The 21,380-nt window shown below is 42.4% G+C and overlaps 1 protein-coding gene and 1 pseudogene across 1 annotated transcript; one reads left to right on the forward strand and one right to left on the reverse strand.

Annotated features, from left to right (window-relative positions):
• The first annotated feature begins 12,358 nt into the window (after positions 1-12,358).
• On the forward strand, positions 12,359-13,213 carry LOC133763727 (mas-related G-protein coupled receptor member X2-like; annotated as a pseudogene).
• A 4,420-nt stretch (positions 13,214-17,633) lies between these two features.
• On the reverse strand, positions 17,634-18,399 carry LOC133764403 (large ribosomal subunit protein uL30-like). Its single transcript, XM_062198078.1, has one exon. The coding sequence runs from the start codon at positions 18,397-18,399 to the stop codon at positions 17,671-17,673; it is 729 nt and encodes a 242-aa protein (XP_062054062.1). The 3' UTR covers positions 17,634-17,670.
• Positions 18,400-21,380: the final 2,981 nt, after the last annotated feature.

Here is a 21,380-nt window from a genome sequence, read left to right on the forward strand (position 1 = left end):
AATGTCATCTTACTAGTTAAAGTGATCAGTTTTTGATCTTCTGTATATAAAGAGAATTGAAAATGAATCTTGATGTGAATGGAAGGGGAGAGGGAGCGGGAAAGGGGAGGGTTGCGGGCTGGAGGGAAGTTATGGGTAGCCATTGTAACCCATAAGCTGTACTTTGGAAATTTATATTCATTAAATAAAAGTTTAATAAATGAAAAAAAAATAAAGTGATCAGTTTAAGTAAGTTCATAATTGATCATAAAGATAGGATTAAGTGTCAAAGGGGTCACATAAATAAGACCAGTGTCTGCTAATAATAATTGATAGAATTGAAAAGGAAAGAACTACCCTACATGGGAAGCGGGATACACAGCAGACTCATAGAATGGCAGATGCCCTAAACATCACTCTGGCCTCAGAATCAGCCTTTACAGCATTCGAGAGTAGGAGATGGGATGGTTTGCGGGTGGGAGGATGGTTATGGGGAGAAAATCGCTATAATCCAAAAGTTGTACTTTTGAAATTTATGTCTGTTAAATAAAGGTTTTCTAAAATAAAATAAATCAATTAGAGTTTTAATTGTTAAATCAACAACAGGAGTCACTGTGCACTTACTCATCATGTAGGACCTCTGTCTTTAATGAGTTGTACTATGAGAAATAACTGGAAAACTAGTTTTCAAACTGTACTTTATAATTTGTATGTTTGGGGGTGCAAATTGTGGAAATCTTTACTTAGTACATAGTTGGTCTTCTGTATATAAAGTTAATTAAAATTAATCTTAATGAAGAATGGGATGGGAGAGGGAGTAGGAGGTGGGGCTGGAGTGGGTGTGGGAAGGCAGCTATGGGGGGAAGAGTCACTATATTCCTAAAGCCATACCTATGAAATTTGTATTCATTAATAAAAGCTTTCTTTAAAAAATGGTGTCTCCTCATACTGTTGATTCTGATACTGGTAGGAGCAGAACAAAGGAGTACTGCCCAACTTTTCACTGCTATGTATGGCACTCTGCATGAGGGGGGAGGGAAAGAAGCAAGTCAGCTTACCAGAACCAAGCCTAACAGTAGCTCAGACACCAGTCAGCTACCCAGGATAAGTAAAAGTCAGTGGGTGACTGTGGAATTACCTCTCTGCTAAAACTGCATGCAGTGCAAAGAGCAGCAATTTCTTCTTGCCTTATCTTGATAGGATGTTGGCTCACAGCCTGCAGTTGGCTGTGCCACAGGGCTGGCTACAGTGGTGTCCCTGTCCTCTCTCCTGCTGTCCCATGGAGCTGCAGATTATAAAATTAACACGTAAGAATCAAATGCCTTTGTATTCATATGCAATGCCATGACTGAGAAAGAACTTCTAGGATCAACCTCATTCACAACAGTTATTAAAAAATTAAATACTTTGGAATAATTTTAACAAAATAAGCAAAAGAACTCCACAATGAAAATTGCAAAACTTTAAAGAAAGAATTAGTAGAAGACAAAAATGGAAATATCTTCTATGTTCATGGGTTGGAAGAACTAATATCATCTAAATGTCCATACTACTGAAAGCAATTTACAGTTTTAACATGATACCAATCAAAATGCCAAAGATTCTTTTCAGATATAGAAGAAATGATGCTGAAATTCACATGGAAACACAGCAGACCCCAAATAGCTAAAGCAATATTATACAATAAAAACAAGGCCGGAGGCATCACAATACCAGATTTCAAGATATACTGCAGGGCAGTTATATTCAAAACAATCTGGTACTGGTACAAAAACAGATGGATAGACCAATGGAACAGAATAGAAATACCAGAAATCAATCCAAGCATCTCCAACCAACTTATAATTGACAAAGGAGATAAAAATCAATCCCTGGAGCAAGGACAGTCTCTTCAACAAATGGTGTGGGGGAAATTGGATTTTCACATGCAGAAGTTTGAAGCAAGATCCCTACCTTATGCCTTACACAAAAATCCACTCAAAATGGATTAAAGACCTAAATCTATGACCCGATACCATAAAATTATTAGAGAAAACTGGGGAAACCCTGCAAGACATTGGCACGGGCAAAGAGTTCTTGGAAATGACTCTAAAAGCACAAGCAATCAAAATCAAAATTGACAAATGGGATTACATCAAATTGAGATGCTTCTGTGCTGCAAAAGAAATACTCAGGAAAGTGAAGAGGCAACCAATAAAACCAGAGAAATTATTCACAAACTATTCAACTGATAAAGGATTAATAACCAGATTATATAAAGAGATCAAGAAACTCAACAAGAACAAAACAAACAACCCACTTAAGACATGAACCGAGGACTTAAACAGACATTTTTCAAAAGAGGAAATCCAAATGGCCAACAGACACATGAAAAATGCTAAGGATAACTAGCCATCAGGGAAATGCAAATCAAAACCACAGTGAGGTTTCATCTCATCCCAGTTAAATGGCTTTCATACAGAAATCAACATACAACCAATGCTGGAAAGGATGCAGCGGAAAAAGTTATCCTAATCCACTGTTTGTGGGAATGTAAACTGGTAAAACCACTATGAAAGATAGTACGGAGATACCTCAGAAATCTTAACATAGACCTACCATATGACCAAGCCATCCCACTACTGGGAATTTATCCAAGGGAAATGAAATCAGCAGATGAAAGAGTTGTCTGTACCCCCATGTTTATTGCAGTACAATTCACAATAGCTAAAACATGAAATCAACCTAAATGCCCATCAACTGAAGACTGGATAAAGAAATTATGAGATATAAAAAATAAGAGTTGGAATAAGAGAGGGAGGAGGAAGAGGGATGGGAGCATGTGTGGGAGGGTAGGCCCCTTGGGAAGAATCACCATGTTCCTAAAGTGTAATTATGAAATGTATGAAGTTTATGACATGAAGCTGTGTAGTTCTGCATACATTCATATGGACTTACTTCTTAGGGTACAGTTTAAAAATTTGTCATGGAACCCAAATCCCCTAAAGCTGAATGGTAAAACTATCATCTTATGTGTTAAAGTGATCATATGGATAGGATTAAGGGTCTGATAATAATAACAGCTAGAATTTAAAAAGGAGAGAATTTTCAACATGGGAAGCAGTCCACACAGCAGACTCATAGAATGACAATCATTTTAAGTAGCACTCTGACCTCAGAATCAGCCCTTAAGGCATTCTGGTCTGGCCATGAGAGCATTTCAGGCATGTAAAGCCAAGACACTGTGGTAAAAAATGTCCTGCATGAAGCATCTCGGTGGGTAAGACCCCAGTGTAGAAAGTGGTCATCAACAAAGGATCTACTTTTCTATTTTTTTTATTTTTTTATTTTTTTTTAACAGGCAGAGTGGACAGTGAGAGAGAGAGACAGAGAGAAAGGTCTTCCTTTGCCATTGGTTCACCCTCCAATGGCCACTGTGGCTGGTGCACTGCAGCCGGTGCATCGCGCTTATCCGATGGCAGGAGCCAGGTGCTTCTCCTGGTCTCCCATGGGGTGCAGGGCCCAAGCACTTGGGCCATCCTCCACTGCACTCCCTGGCCACAGCAGAGAGCTGGCCTGGAAGAGGGGCAACCGAGACAGAATCTGGTGCCCCGACTGGGACTAGGACCCCGTGTGCCGGTGCCGCAAGGCGGAGGATTAGCCTAGTGAGCCTCGGCGCCGGCCAGGATCTACTTTTCTATGAGGGGAGGAGAGAACTTCCACTTTGCTGATGGCCTTGTCTAAATACTGACAGAGTTTGTGGGTTCAAAAGGCTTCCATAGCCTAGGCAGCTCATGTCAAGAGCCTCAGGTGATTTTTGATGTCATGCAGAAGAGTGTTAATTGTTAAATTAACAAGGGTCACTGTGCACTAACCTCCTATGCAGGATCTTTGTCCTCAAAGAGTTTTATCATAATTATGTCTAAGTGCTCACAAAATATATATCATTCTTGGGTGCTTCTTTAATGTTAATTAAGTTTCTTAAAAAAGTGAAATTAATTTCAAGATGCAATGACTTTGAATAGCACTTGTCTCAACTGTTGAGGCTTTTTTTGTTGTTGTTGAGCTTTTTTTTTTTTCCTTGCAAATTGTTGAATGTTTTACTTAGTATACAGTTGGTCTTCTGTGTATAAAGTTAATTGAAAATGAATCTTAGTGGAGGATGGGACTGGGAATGGGAGAGGGAAGAGGAGGAGGGGTGGGAGAGAGAGAGTGGGAGGGTGGGTATGGTGTGAAGAATCACTATATTCCTAAAGTTGTACTTATGAAATGCATGAAGTCTGTATTCCTTAAATAAAAGGTTTCTTGGGGGGAAAAAATAGTAAAATGGCCTACTGTATACCCACTATGCAGCACAGACTAATGGGAATATATTATGTAAATATATTCTATTATTAAAACCATAGAATTTACATAAGTACACACAATTATCTTCACTACAAATCTCATTCAGACAGCCTCACCTGTCCATGCATTCATTTGTACAGTGTGGCATATATTTGCTACAATGTTCCCACATTTTATCACATGTACATATTCACATAATTGCTGTGTATTATATGATTGCTACATATGGAACTATTCCTTCACCATAAAACACTGAGCTATGCCTTTTTATTCACTCACCCCACCCCACTTCCCAAATCTTTGAAAATCACTCTTGTATACTCCATTTTTTAGTTTTTTTTTCCAAAAATGTTATATAAATAGAATTATACATAGTCTAAACTTCTGAATTTTGCTCTTTTCACTCAGCATCTTGGCCCCATACCTATACAATTTGTAACATGAATCAAGAGTTTTATGCTGATTATCTTAATTACAGAGTAGTGTTCTATTATAGGAAAGTACTAAGCTTGCTTTCACTTAATCACAGTAAAAGACATTTGGTTTGTTTCCAGTTTGGCCATTATAAATAAAGCTGTTTAAAAAAATCTTATGTATGTAGTTTTAGATGAATATCACTTTCCATCTCTGGGATCTATGCCAAGGGTAGATTTGTTGGGTGATACAGTTAAGTGGATATTGATCTTTTTCATAAAATGCAAAAAGATTTGCAGTGGAGCTGCATCATTTTGATTTCCAATCAGCAATATAAGAAAATCCTGTTTCTCCAAATCCCCATCATTTTTTATTTTAACCATCCTAAAAGATGTACTGTGGCATCTCTTCTTGGTTTCTTTTTTTTTTAAATTTTTTAATTTTTTTTATTTGACAGGTAGAGTTAGACAGTGAGAGAGAGAGAGACAGAGAGAAAGGTTTTCCTTCCGTTGGTTCATCTCCCAAATGGCTGCCATGGCCGGCACTGCGCCAATCCGAAGTCAGGAGCCAGATGCTTCTCCTGGTCTCCCATGCGGGTGCAGGGACCCAAGCATTGGGCCATCCTCCACTGCCCTCCCAGGCCACAGCAGAAAGATGGACTGGAAGAGGAGTGACCGGGACTAGAACCCGACGCCCATATGGGATGCTGGCACCACAGGCAGAGGATTAGCCAAGTGAGCCATGGCACCGGCCCCTAATTTTTTAATTTTAATTTTAATTAGTTTCAACAGATTCAATGTGATTTGTAGATACAATTCTCTTTTTATATTGTTTTTAAAAGATTTATTTATTTATTTGAAATGCAGAGTTACAGAGAGGCAGAGGCAGAGAGAGAGAGAGCTCTTCCATCCATTGATTCACTCCCAAGATGACCGCAACAGCCAAAGCTGGGCCAATCCAAAGCCAGGAGCCAGGATCTTCTTCCAGGTCTCCCATGCAGGTGCAGGGGCCCAAGGACTTGGGCCATCTTCCACTGCTTTCCCAGGCCATAGCAGAGAGCTGGATTGGAAATGGAGCAGTCAGGTCTCGAACTGGTGGCCATATGGGTTGCCAGCACTGCAGGTAACAGCTTTCATTTGCTATGCTACAGTGCCAGACCCTCTTGGTTTCTCATAAGATTTCCCTTCATGTTTACAGATGGCATTTCCCAGTGTTTCACATGGTCTTTCCTCCATATGTTTATTTAAATCTCTTCTAGTTCAGGTACAAGTCACATTACAGTAAAGCCCACCCTAAAAGCCTCATTTTCACTTAATTTGCTCTTGAAAAGTTTCATCTCCAGACACAATCATATTATCATTATCAATTGGGATAATGGGGATTGGGACTTCATGTGGGGATATTGGAGGAATAAAAATTTTCCAAATGAATCCCTCAAAGAACGTTTTTGAACATTTTAAGTACTTTAAAACTCACATGAAAGGCCACACTTGTAGTGGCCAAAAATGTACACAGGAACACAACTACTTTTCCAGTGGTGGTGAACTGAACTACTAGGAGATATCCATGCCCAACCATGCTCCTCCAACTTCTCATATGAGCTTATAGACAAAAGGAGCATGGAGCCAAGACATTACATAAAAGGGTTGTAGGCAGCTAGCCAACCAGGTGGACCTATTAGTTTCCATGACATCAGTTGCCATAGAGGCACACAGATATGGGAGAACAGAGTTAAAGGGGCAAGTGCATAAAGGCATGGGAACTTGATAAATATCATCTTTTCAGTTTCATCTCCCTAGAACTCCATCTCTTCAAATTTTCTTGCCTCACGGTCTATGCATATATTATCTTCCAGGAAGGTCCCTGTTGAGGAGCATGCATGGAATGTGGAACATTGCATCTAAAAGCCACAACAGCAACACAAGCTACTGCAACAAATTACAAACGAGCATGCAATATTAGTAGCAATCAGAGTTGTTTGCCACCCATTTGTTAGGGATATTCACCAGTCTTGGAAGGAGTCCTCAGTCAGTTGTTCCATGAGCAACTTGTGTGCTCTTGTGTTAAAGTAGTAAGGGCTTGATTTACATTATGATGAGCATTAGATATATACACAACAGCCTTCAGCACGGTGCACATACCACCTTGGGCTGTTGTAAAAATGTCCAATACATGCGATTCTGCAAAAATACTTTCTCGTTTGGTACAATTTTTCATTCAACAGGCCCAATGCCTTGTTACTTGCATTAAAGGCTCTGACTGTATGTAGGGCCAATGCAGTAACCTCAGCTTGAATGACCCTAGTGGTTGCACGTGGCGAGAACAGAACAAATGGATAATACCACCATGCTGTCTATTTCACTTTGTGCTGAGCCTTGAAGGTTCCACAACACACAGGGCCTCAGGGAGCATATTTTCAGTAACATAAGTCACAGGCCCCAGATCCTTTGTAGTTCATCCCATGAAGTTTTACATTCAAAACTCCCCATTGTTGCAAGTAGGCACTCCACTTTACCAATATGGGCATTTGTGCCATACCACTATGTGGTCTCACTACCCAATCTCCTATCCAACCAGCAATAGGGTATGAGATATATGTACAGTAACAGGCACAGTGCCCATTTTGCTTTCAATAGCCATCAGTGCAGAGTACCCTGCAGGGAGCCATTTACAATTACAGAGTATTGAGTCTCTGCTCTTTTCCATAATTGGGACCAAAACCCAATAGGCTGTCTCAACCTTTTGTGCTGTTGCCAATGGTCCCAACCAAACCCTGCTATGGTGTCGTGCATGTCAAGCTCACACTGGTGCATTGGAGCAAACACAATGAGGGTCTGGAAGAGTTTACATTCCACTCAGCTGCTGTGAAGGCCACTTGCTGTTGATCAGCCCATTCCCACCTGATATCCTTCTTTACCAAATGGTACAAAGGTCTCAGAATATCCTAACAACCCTACAAATTCCTATTCCACTGCCTCTAGGATGATGTTGGTCTCACCAGATCAAATAACTTCCAAGAATTTGACAGAGTCCAGACCCCTGCATTTTGGACTCATTGATCACCCAGCCACATGACTTTAGATGGCTCAGCAAAGAGGGAATAGCTGCTTCCAAATCTGCAAGAGAATCACAGGTTAACATCATATTATCTATGTATGAAACACCTGTACGGCCTGAGGCACAGGCCACAGTACCAAGCCTGCTGTTACCAAACCATGACACAAGGTGGGGCTATGTAGATAGCCTTGTGGAAGAACAGTGAAATTCCACTGCCATCTATCACTAGGTGAACTGGTCTTGACTCTCAGGATACATCTCAATAGAAAAAGAGAGCATTAGTCAGATCTAAAACAAAGTGATATGTTCCAAGTTCTTGGCTAAGGCAGTCCATGATATTACTCACCAATGAGACCATTGTGTGCAGGGAAAGAAAAACTTTATTAAATCCCCATTAATCTAAAATCATTCTCCAAGTATCATTTGGTTTTTTACAGGCTGTACTGGGAAGTTAACTGTGCCATGTGCAGACCTGATAACATCCACCTTCTCAAGTCCCTGAATGGTTCTAGTAATTTTCTTCATGATCCCCTGGAAATTTGCATTGCTTGTTATTTGTCACTCATCTGGGAGTGAGTAGCTGCAGTGGACAGTGGGTAGCATGCCCTCTCAGCACTGCTTTAAACACGTGTAGTCATGAACCTCCCCCACCGCAGTTTTTAGCCATATGCCTCACAGGACTTCAATGCCCAGTATGTACTCAGGTATGAGGAACACATACACAGTATATCCCCTGAGGAGCAGATGTCCTTTTCCTAAAGGCAAGTTCACTGAATAGAGTGTTCCCCATTGCCACCTATGGCTGCTGGGGGCCCAGGAAACGTCTCAGGGTTGCTGTGCAGTAATGTATATTCAGCTCCTGTATCAACCAGTGCCAGCAATCGCTGAACATTAGAAGGGGATCAGTGTTGGAGTTGGTGAACTCAAAAGGCCTCCATAGCCTTGGCAACTCATGACAAGAGCCTAGGGGGATTACTGACGCCATAAACAAGAGTGTCAATTTGTTAAGTCAACAACCGGAGTCACTGTGCACTTAATCCTCATATAGGATCTCTGTCCTTAATGTGTTGTTCAATGTGAATTAATGCTATAACTTGTACTCAAACAGTATTCTACACTTGTGTTTCTGTGTGGGTGCAAACTGTTGAAATCTTTACTTAATATATGCTAAATTGATCTTCTATATATAAAGATAATTTAAAATGAATCTTGATGTGAATGGAAGGGGAGAGGGAGCAGGAGAGGGAAGGGTTGTGGGTGGGAGGGAAGTTATGGGGGGGAAAAGCCATTGTAATCCATAAGCTGTACTTTGGAAAATTATATTCATTAAATAAAAGTTAAAAAAAAGAAAAAGAAAGAAAAAGAAAAAAGGGGGAAGGCTAATGGTTAAATACCAATAGCAAAAAAAAAAAGAATTTAAAATTAAAAATGTACATCAGTGGATAGCAACTCCCTCCTGAGGACTTCAGTCCCCCCCTGTTCCAACCAGGCAGGTACCTTGTTCTCTCTCAAATCAAATTTAAATGCCCAATTTTTTATTTTTTATTTTTTAAAGAATTATTTTATTTATTTGAAAGAAAGAGAGAGAAGAAAGAGAGAGAGAGAGAGAGGGATCCTCCATTCTGCTAGTTCACTCCCCAAATGATTCCAACAGCCAGAGCTGAGCTACCAAAATCAGGATCCAGCAGCCTTCTCCGGGTCTCCCATGTAGGGTGCAGGGGCCCAAGGAGTTGAGCCAATCTTCTACTGCTTTCCCAGGCCCCAGCAGAAAGCTGGACTGGAAGAGGAGCAGCCAAGACTGAAACTGGCACCCATATGAGATGCTGGCTGGGGCTTTAACCCACTGAGCCATAGCACCAGCTGCTAAACGCCCAATTGTTACTGGTGACTGTGGCAGACAGCTCACAGTCTGAAAAAACCTTGCACCTGCACAGCTCAGACCCCTGGGGTCCATTTGGGTTCTTTGCTCACATTAGGCTTCCTAAATGGCCAGAACCAATGGTTCCAGTTTCAGTTGCTGCCACAATTCTAACAATACCTATCAGTCTTTCCATCTAACTTTTCCCTGTCTGCCTCTGCTGCAAGGAGATTGACCCATATCTGAGTTTGAGTGACTTTGATTGGTCCTCTCCCTCTTCTGTTTTCTTGAGTTGCAGCCCACACCCCCTTCTGCCTGCACAAGGCCCAGCCTCTCCCAAATCAGAAACAGTATGAGGAATCATACTGAAAGGCTTTCCCACATATGGGGCTGGTGTTGCCTCCAAGGAACCAAACAAAACAGAAGAAAGCCTGCAATTCAAGGTCCAGCAATCCTGCAGTAAAAACTTCCTCATGTGGCCCACTAGTCCCAACATTATAGATAGCACTACAGATGCCCAGTTCTTTAATATTTGTTGTAACTCAGCATACATCTGCCACTTGCTGACAGCCCCAGGTAAATCTTTAGGATTAGGCCAAGCCAACCGAGCATGGGCCATGAGTCAATCCAAAAGGAAATGATTCCCTGTATTATGATGGGCAGCCTGGAGCCTCTGACACAGAACTGGGCGCACAGCCAGAGATGCCAGTTTGTCCATCTCTGGCCCTGGAAGCTAAATTCCAGCCACCCCTGCATCCCACGCCCAGAGAAACCAAGTTGTGAGAGATTATGACGGCTTCTCTCTGAACTTCGCTCCCAAATCCACTAACTCTGCTTGAGTGTATGCGCAGAACATTGAAGGCTCAACAACCTGAGGAGGATCCTACAGCTGTCCCAAAGAGTCTTCGATTGCTGAGTCTTTATCTTCCAAGTAATCGCCGGATGGTCCTTGAATAACAAGGAGGTTCTAGGTCACCCTCTTCATCGCTGGAAGATGTACCCACTACAATCAGTGGATCACATCTGGGAAAGATGTGTCCTCTTTTCACTTAGGTGCCCCTACCTCTGAGTCCTCAGAATCCCACAGGTACAGCTGCCGGGGGAGAGCCTCATGGTTTCTGCTTTCTGTTCCTGATTAGCTTTTACCCTCATCTCTCTTACCCTTAACTTGACTAGCTTCACTGCTTCTTTGTTTCTTTTTCTTTCACTGATTGATTTTAATCCATAATTTTAACTGTCATCTTGAGTTTCACATGGGAATCACTCATTTGTTTTTCGCCCCATTCACATACAATTCACACAATCTTCTGGGTCAGAGGGTCAATCTAAAGGGTGGACCCTGAAGCAGCTCTGCTGAATTCACATCCACACTGAGATTAAGGGTAAAGCAATCAACATTTTCAGGCTCCAATTCTATCACCTACAAAATGGGGGGACTACTAATTCTCACTCCACAGACCCTTGATAGAAACCAACTTGAGATAATCTGTCAATCACCTGCTGTTAATCACAGGGATGTGAGCTATCGTTTTTATTTTCTCTGTCATTCAAATCATACCCAACAGTAATGTTCCTCTCATGCTTTTACTCATTAAAAAAAAATATTGAGACTAGTGTTCCATGCACAGAGCTAGGAACCAAGGCAGTAAAATGCACTCCTGTCTTCCATAGCTGATCATCTGAGATATTTCTAGCCCACTGGACCCTATCAATCTCACAGTCATGCTAAAAGGTCACCAATGTTATGGGGAAAGGATCTTCCCCTACTTGAACTCAAAATAAAATGCATATTCATCTAATTTATTTTCCTCTGAGGCCTCTCTCACAGGAATTCATAACATCCAGTTCTTCTCAGAACAAGACCTACTTCACTCTAACCCAAATACTTCCTGTCTGGCTAGATATGGTTGACCACAGAACTTGCAAGACACTACTGTTGCTATCTCCTTATGCAGCCGTAATGCCCAGAATATATAAATAACCTCCAAGCTCCCTTGCTGCTGCTGCTGCTGCTGCTGCTGCTGCTGCTGCTGCTGCTGCTTGAGACCCAGCTCTCCAGGGTTGCTGCTCCTTGGTGCACAGCCTTTCACAGCCCATCCTCCGTGAGGTAAAATTTGTGGCTCTTTTCTCGCCAACCAGCCATTCTGGGGCTGTTGCTTCCTAAAAGTACAACCCTCTCTCTGCAAAACAAAACTGCATCAATAAATTGCTGCTAAACCAATCTTGGTTGCCCTGTGTACATTGGCCCACTGAATACCTGTCAATCTCCCCTTCATTGTCCCCCTGTGACTTCTTGCTCCTCTTCAGGTGGTTTATTCTGAGACATGAGGATGTCATGATCACCTCTGTGTCTTGCTGAATTTCTGCACCTAAGAGATAATTTCTGGCCCAGGACATGGCAATACACACCCACTGAATGGAGTACTTGGACCATAGATCATTTCCATTTCATTTAGAGAGCCTGTGTTGCCGTAAAGAAAGCCAATAATTTGGAGTTCACAAGAACTGGGTGTGAATCCTTGCTCCAAGACTCCCCAGCTCTGGATAGGTCACTTCATTTCTGCAAGCCTCCATGCCCCTGCTCTATAACACAGGGACCGGAATTCCTCCATCACAGTGCAGTTTGAGAATCAGAGGTCATGGCCATAGGGCTTCAAGTTTGTGTTCCCAAGAGCCACCAATGGAGGAATTCCATGCATAAATCTAGCCATTCTGGTCTAGTTGATGGAACTCACAACAGTGGATGGAGCTAGTAAGACCGATGGTCGAATTTATGACCCTGAAACCCTGCTTGCAGAATCACTGACCCTCATCATTATCTGGATTACGTTGGCAGGAAACGCAGTGGTGTTCAGTCTCCTGGGCTTCCATGTGCATAGAAACACCTTCTCCTTCTACGAACTCAACCTGGCCCAGACCAACTTCCTCTTCCTCTGCTGACATATACGTTCGCTGCATTGTGCCATCAAATTCTTCATTGTTTCTCTATCTTCTTCCCCATCATGGAGTTATTAACTTAACATGGCAACCTTCTTCTGCATCGTAGGCCTGAGCTTGCTCAGCGCCATTAGCACCGAGCACTGTTTGTCCTGTGGCCCATCTGATATCACTGCCACCACCCCAGGCACCCCGCTCTGGGCCCTGTCCCTGCTGCTGAGCGTCATGGAAGGTAGCTACTCTGACTCCCAGTTTGGTCATTTTGACCATTACTGATGTGAGAAAGTTGATTTTACAATAGCCTCCTGGCTGTTTTTATTATTTGTGTTTTGCTTAGGGTCCAGCCTGACCCTGCTGGTCAGGATCTTCTGTAGCTCCCACTAGGTGCAGTTTGGGTCCAAGCTGTGTGTGACTGTCCTGCTCACAGTGCCAGTCTTCCTTCTCTGTGGGCTGCCCTTGGGAGTCTGGTGGTCCCTGTTAGTCCAGCTAAGCTTCTTAATGAGCTCCACTCCCATTTTCACCTGGTTATGGCAATCCTGTCCTGTGTTAACAGCTTTGCCAACCCCATCATTTGCTTCTTCATCAGCAGCAGAGGCAGATTCTCAAAGGGATGCACAAGACACTCGTAAGGAGGATGAGTGATAAGGCAGCCTTCTCCAAGGTACCTTGGAGTTGACAGGAAGCCACCTGGTGACGAAGAGCCTCTGCCCCAGTCTGTCAGGTGTGACTCTGAGAGTCAATACTGCCCGGTTGCCCTTGACAGTCATCAGCTCCTCTCTCAGCTTCATGCCTCTAAGTTGCCTCCCCAGTGTCTTCCAGGAGGCTTACTTTCACCTGACTTTTCTTGTTTGTCTTGGAGGAAGAAGGCTGTACTAAGAACATTTCCATACTTCTTGACATTATCAACACATTCCTCAACTCGTCTTCCTCTGAGGGTTTCTTGTTGAAGGCTTTTCTGTGTGATTTTGTTGCAACGGAAAGAATCTCTGTCCAAAACTAAACTTCTTGTTTACAACTACATTCTATGTTCCACAGAGACTTCCATCCAGTTACGTGATAGAGACATTTGGCAGATAGAAAACTTGGTTCTCAATTACTAAGTTCTGCTGCTTCTAAATCTCATTTGCTTCTCTGGGTTTGGGGGGAAATAGTGTCCTTAGAGAGAGACTCTTTACCTTGATAAGAAAAGTCTGAGAAATAGGGTTGATGAAAAGTCCTCTGGTTGCATTTGTCCATGGTATGATGAAAAGTTAGACTTTCCCATAGACATGAACTGGAGAAATTACAGTTTCTCTCTCTCTCTCTCTCTCTCTCTCTCTCTCTCTCTCTCTCTCTCATATCTCACTATCTCTCCCTCTCTTGCTATAACTCTGACTTTGAAATAGGTAAATATATATTTGGGGGAAAAAGTGGTTCAAATGTATATACAACACCCAGACCACTCCAATGGTAACATCTTACATAAACATAGCATATTACTAAATAAATTGGGGCAGGCATTCAGCCTAGTGATTAATATAGCCATATCCCACAATAGAGTATGTGGGTTTGACACCAGGTCCAAATTCCTGATTCCAGCTTCCAACTACATATCCTGGGAAGCACTGGTGATTTTTTCAGGGAGTTGGGTTTCTGTCATACATGGGGGACATGTATGCATTCTTGGCTCCCAATTTTGCATTCTTGGCTTAAAGACTTGCCCTCAGTACCTCCCCAGCCATTGTGGGCATTTGAAAGATAATCAACTGATAGAACAGTCTCTCTCTCTCTCTCTCTCTCTCTCTCTCTCTCTTTCTCTCTTTCTCCTTTCTCCCTCTCTTTCCCCCACAGTTCAGACGACATGCTGACTTTTTTCTCAACATTATTCCCTAAACAATAGAGTATAAGTACTATACACATAGATGACATTTCATTAGGTATTACAAGTGTTCCAGAGATGATTTCAAAAATATGGGACTTGGCCGGCGCCGCGGCTCACTAGGCTAATCCTCCGCCTTGCGGCGCCGGCACACCGGGTTCTAGTCCCGGTCAGGGCACCGGATTCTGTCCCGGTTGCCCCTCTTCCAGGCCAGCTCTCTGCTGTGGCCAGGGAGTGCAGGGGAGGATGGCCCAAGTCCTTGGGCCCTGCACTCCATGGGAGACCAGGATAAGCACCTGGCTCCTGCCATTGGATCAGCGCGGTGCGCCGGCCGCAGCGCGCCAACCGTGGCAGCCATTGGAGGGTGAACCAATGGCAAGGGAAGACCTTTCTCTCTGTCTCTCTCTCTCTCACTGTCCACTCTGCCTGTCAAAAAAAAAATGGGACTTGATCAGCCCTTGTCCTGACTGTTGATGTACAACTTAATACTTTATCCCTTTCAGTAGTTTTTCTTTTGTTCTACTTAATACTATTGGTTGAACTCTGTAATTAACACACAATTATTCTTAGGTGTTTAAATTTAACTGAAAAGTGATCCCTGTTAAATATAAGAGTGGGAATAAGAGAGGGAGGAGATGTACAATTTGGGACATGCTCAATCGGACTTGCCCCAAATGGCAGAGTTAGAAACGTGCCAGGGGATTCCAATTCAATCCCATCAAAGTGGCATGTACCAATGCCATCTCACTAGTCCAAGTGATCAATTTCAGTTCACAATTGATCACACTGATAGGTCTAAGAGTCAAAGGGATCACACAAACAAGACTAGTGTCTGCTAATACTAACTGATAGAATCAAAAAGGGAGAGAATGATCCAAGATGGGAAGTGGGATACACAGCAGACTCATAGAATGGCAGATGTCCTAAACAGCACTCTGGTCTCAGAATCAGCCCTTAAGGCATTCAGATCCAGCTGACGAGCCCATGAGAGTATTTCAGGCATGGAAAGCAAGAAACTGGCAAAAAAAAAAAAAAAGACCTAAATGAAAGATTTCTGCAAGTGAGATCGCAGTGGAAAGAACGGGGCCATCAAAGAAGGAGGTACCTTTCTCTGAAGGGAGGAGAGAACTTCCACTCTATGAGCTTGTCTAAATAAGATTGGAGTCAGCGAACTCAAAAGGCTTCCACAGCCTTGGCAACTCATGACTAAGAGCCTACGGAGATTACTGATGCCATAAACAAGAGTGTCAATTTGTAAAGTCAACAACAGGAATCACTGTGCACTTAATCCTCATGTAGGATCTCTGTCCTTAATGTGTTGTCCAATGTGAATTAATGCTATAACTAGTACTCAAACAGTATTTTACACTTTATGTTCTGTGTGGGTGCAAACTGTTGAAATCTTTACTTAATATATACTAAATTGATCTTCTGTATATAAAGAGAATTGAAAATGAATCTTGATGTGAATGGAATGGGAGAGGGAGCAGGAGATGGGAGGGTTGCGGGTGGGAGGGAAGTTATGGTGGGGGGGAAAGCCATTGTAATCCATAAGCTGTACTTTGGAAATTTATATTTATTATAAAAATAGAATAAATAATAATAAAATAAAATAAAGAATAAATAAAATTAAAAAAGAATATGGGAGGATATGCATGAGTGAGATTCCAATATATCGTTTTATTCAAGGGACTCAAGCATCTGCAGATGTTGGAGATCCAGAGGGGTCCCGAAAACAATCCCCTGAAGACACTGTGGGATGACAAGATTTCTTCTGTGAGCCACTCTGAAAGGATATAGTTTTATCTTCTCATGGTTTTCTTACTATTTCCTTAGTAAGTAGCAATGTTGAACATCTTTTTATGTATTTATTTGCCACCCATGCCTCCTCTTTGGTGACCATCTGCTATGTCTTTTCTCTTGGTTCCATCCAGCTCTCCACTCACCCTGTGCATACTCCTCGAGCACTCATGGTGCTCAAGAATTTCACCTGAAGTTTGTGACCAGAACCTCAAGCACCCACTTAGTTCTGCTAAGTGTCACAGAACTTTGCCATAACTATGCTTTCACTCTCCAGGGAAAGACTGCTGCTCCTCACCTCTCTTCTGAAACCTCTTCTCCTTCTTACCCCTCTCAGGTGGTGCTGAGTTCCCTCACCTCCCCACACCAGACCTACCCACTGATCCGCCTCTGAGCCGCTTTCTCTCTCTCTCTCTCTCTTTTTTTTTTTTTTTTTGACAGGCAGAGTTAGACAGTGAGAGAGAGAGAGAGAGAGAGAGAGAGAGAGAGAGAGAGAAAGGCCTTCCTTCCGTTGGTTCACCCCCTAAATGGCTGTTACAGCTGGCGCGCTGTGCCGATCCAAAGCCAGGAGCCAGGTGCTTCCTCCTGGTCTCCCATTCGGGTGCAGGGCCCAAGCACTTGGGCCATCCTCCACTGCCCTCCTGAGCCACATCAGAGAGCTGGACTGGAAGAGGAGCAACCAGGACAGAATCCGGCAACCTGACTGGGAATAGAACCTGAGGTGCCGGCGCCACAGACAGAGGATTAGCCTAGTGAGCCCCGGTGCCAGCCTTGAGCCCCTTTCTCACATCATGCAGGGAATGGGCTCTGCATTCTCCTACACTAAACCATCTTTTCCACTGTGTGATATTCACCCTGATCATCCTTAAGAGAAACTGTACACAATTATTACCTTTCCTTCTGTATCTGCAGGGTTTCCTTCTCTCCTGGATATTGCAGTAAAACACACTGTCCTGTCTCCCAGCTTAAATACCTCCCAAATCCATCTCCTCCTTCTTCTACCACTTTTTTGTTTTCTTTCCTTTAGAGTAATCCCCTTCAAACCAGGGGGTCTTTTTACAATAACAAATGTAAAATTGCATTTGTCCCCCACCACCACCATCTGTAAGTAGCAGACATCAATTGTTCCATCTCTTTAGCAAACTTCCAAAATCCACCTGTGTGCAGGAGAAAGCAGTCAATGAGAACTCCTTCATTAATGTGATATGCATCCTTCTGAACAGCCAACTCTAGGGCGCTGTTGAGTCCTTCCAGGTTGCAGCAGAATTTCCCCTGCTGTAGCACCCACGCCCACTGGTGCGAACCTGCATGTTGGCATTTTAAATGGTGCTCCAGAGAGCACAGGCATGTCCTTTTCTTTTTTCCACCAATACAGCAATTTATTTCAATTTGACTGTAGTTTATTACCTGACCAGATTACAAAAATACCATAGGAGACACCTTAGTTCATCCTTCTAATAAGTCTGTTGATTTGGTCTTCCCTATTGACAGCATCCCCACCCTCTACAAAATGGGTGGTCTTTTTCTTCATCCCACCTCGGGGAGAAGATAACTTGAAGGGCCACAAGAAGTTATTTGCTTCCTTGAAGTGTTTCCCAACAGTATAGATCTCGTGAATCAGATCCTCCATGCAGATGATATTGTATTTACCAAGAGAGTTATCTGTCAAAGCAATTCGCTTCTTATTGATTTTGCCATAGCCACGTTTGTAAATTAGTTCATTTACTGACTTCAGATTTGGGTACCCCCATGCAATATACGGCTCCACAATCCTCAGCATGTTAATCGAGGCCTTGTTGAGCTTAACAAAGGTGCCATTGAAGATCTGGCGAAGGCGAAGAAGCTGCAGCACTTTTTGGACTTTGGGGCTCACACCATTGATACCTCTGATCCTGATGACAAATGCCAACTTGGGTTCTGCAGGTACGTAGAAGCTGCCAGCTTTTCTTGCCATCCTCGCCATCCGAATTTCAGTTTTGTACATCTGCCTGTATTCCTTGTGGTAGTGCTTCGCTTTCTCAAAGATAAGTTTCCTCCTTGCCTTTCGAAGCATCTTTTGGGCAAACTTCTTCCTCAGGCGCTTGATCTTCAGCTCTGCGAAATTCCTCCTCTTTTTCTTCAGGGTTTCTGGCACAGCAGGAACCTTCTTCTTCTCTTTGGCACCCTCCATGGTTCCAGCCGGAAAAGAGCTTTTTTTTTTTTTTACAGGCAGAATTAGACAGTGAGAGAGAGACAGAGAGAAAGGTCTTCCTTCCATTGGTTCACCTCCCAAATGGCCTCTGCGGCCAGCGCGCTGTGCTGATCCGAAGCCAGGAGCCAGGTGCTTCCTCCTGGTCTCCCATGAGGGTGACCAAGCACTTGGGCCATCCTCCACTGCCCTCCTGGGCCACATCAGAGAGCTGGACTGGAAGAGGAGCAACTGGGACTAGAACCCGGCTCCCATATGGGATGCCGGCACCGCAAGGTGGAGGATTAACCAAGTGAGCCACGGCGCCGGCCCCAAGGCGCGTCCTTTACAAATGGGAAAACACCTCTGACCAGCTGCCAGTGATCTGCTGCTTCTTTCCTCCATTTAAGAATGAGAAAGAGGGGCCGGCACTGTGATGTAGTAGGTGAAGTGTCCATCGGTGGAGCCGGCATCCTGTATGAACTCTTCCACTTCTGATCCAGCTCCCAGCTGATGGTCTGGGAAAGCAGTGGAGGATGGCCCAAGTCCTTGGGCCCCTGCACCCATGTGGGAAACCCGGAAGAAGCTCCTAGCTCCTGGCTTCGGATCGGCCCAGCTCTGGCTGTTGCAGCCATTTGGTGAGTGATCCAGCAGATGGAAAACTTCTCTGTCTGTCTCTCCCTCTCTCTGTAACTCTGCCTCTCAAGTAAATAAATCTTAGAGAGAGAAAGAGAGACAGAGATGACCAGCAGCAGGAGGGACTAGTAGCTCTCATCTCCCATTAGAGGAAAATCTGGCCTTTTACAGTGACAAACATTAACATCACCACAACTTATCCAAATAGTAAATCATTTTGGTCTTTTTCTTCTTGTTGTTCCTTTCCTCTGAGTTGTGCCGAGTTTTTTATTCTTTGCTTTGTGTCCATGTTAGATATTCATACAGCCTGTAATGAGGGGCCTGTGCTGTGGCATAGTGGATAAAGCCACCACCTGTAGTGCCAGTGTTCCATATGAACATCAGTTCTGATCCAGCTCTCTGCTGTGGCCTAGGAACTCATGTAGGAGATGCCAAAGAGGCTCGCGGTTCCTGGCTCCTGGCCTTGGATCAGCCCAGCTTCAGCCGTTGCAGCCATTTGGAGATCGAACCAGCGGATGGAAGACCTCTCTCTCTCTCTCTCACTCACTGCCTGCCTTTCAAATAAATAAATAAATCTTTTTTAAAAAAGACAGTGGTTCTATACTTCTGCTTTCTAAAATATATTGACATTTTTATTATGCAAAATACTTTTGAAGGGCAAAATGTAAAACATTTGATTTTGACTCTATTAAGAAGTAGGCAAAGGTAATAAAACTAAAAAACTAATAAAAATTTAAAATCTAATAAAAGTTTTCCCATACCAATGGGTAATTCTTCATTTTAATGTAATATTGAATTTATTTTATCATAAATAACATTTTGACAAATCATAATTACATGTCCATATACAAACCTCCTATACCTCTCCACCTCTTATATCTTTTTATATTGCTTGTCTCCCTCTCTTGGCTAGATCCATTAAACTTATTTACTCTGTTTATAATTTTTTTTACATAGAAATACATTTCAAGGTTTTTCAAAACAATTATATAAATGCATACATTAATGATAACTATTCCCTTTCCAACCTTCAGTTCTCAACTCTGAATCCTGAAAGAAAAATATTTGATTATAGATAACATTTTCATCTTTCTCCCTCTACAAACACAAGCACACATTTTTGTGAACCCTGTTTTAATTTAATATATATTGAGGATCCTTTCATATCAAACTTCTTACTCTTTGATGCAGTATTTGTCTTTCATAGCAAGATTCTTGCTCTTAAATACAGTATTTAATACAGCTAACCAGTATTTGATTGTGTGGATGGATATAGCTTACACAGCACTGATGGTCACTTTAGCTGTTACCAATCTTTTTATTATTACAAATAATATTGTATTTATTAACCTTGTACATATGTCTCTTGATCATGCAAAAGTATAATTCTTGATAAGTTCCTGGAGGAATAATTGCAGGGAGAAGAGTATGATATACTTCATATACCGTTGCAAATGTCTTTCCAGATACTAGTGAGAGTGTCTGGTCTGCCATCAAATTTTCTGATGTTTTACATTTTGGTAAGTAAAATATAACTCTGCATAATTTTAATTGATGGGTATCCTATTATAAGTTTGACTTCCTACCCTTCCACCTGTTTATGAGTCATTTATTTTCACTTACCAACAACAGAGAGTTGAATTTCAATTGAATTCACGACCTACAGATATTTTGTTATGGCCTTGTTAGAACTTTTTTATAAATAGGGAGAATTAGTGCTTTGTCCATGATATGAGTTATCGGTATTTTCCCGATTTATTTATCTTTTGATAGAGATGGTCCATGCTGCGCCAATGATGCAGTTTGAAAGTCTTTCCCCATTCTGACTTGAAAACAATTTTCTTATGATTTCTCAATGTACTATTATGTTTTCATTAGTTCTTTTGAAGTATTGATTTTATTGAGATTTATTCCAACATCATATGGAAAGCATGTTTTCCACTTTATTTTATTTTAGATAGCCACCATGTTAACCCTATCCATCCATTCAGTACTCTAAGTTTCATCCATGATTTTAGCATGCAAACATTATCATATGCTAAATTCCAAAATTCATAATTCTATAATTTTACATTTACTGACATCTGTATGTAATTATACATAGTGCAATGTTGTACTTTTTCAGGCTTAGTGCTGTTTTTTTATTTTTTTAAGATTTATTTATTTATTTGAAAGTCAGAGAGAGAGGAGAGATAGAGAGAGAGAGAAAGAGAGGTCTTCCATCCACTGGTTCACTCCCTAGTTGGCCTCAACGGCCAGAACTGCACCAGTCCAAAGCCAGGAGCCAGGAGCTTCTTCCAGGTCTTCCATGTGGGTGCAGGGGCCCAAGGACTTGGGCCATCTTCTAC

This window comes from Lepus europaeus, chromosome 7 (genome assembly GCF_033115175.1).
Source record: "Lepus europaeus isolate LE1 chromosome 7, mLepTim1.pri, whole genome shotgun sequence".
Taxonomy (NCBI): Eukaryota; Metazoa; Chordata; class Mammalia; order Lagomorpha; family Leporidae; genus Lepus; species Lepus europaeus.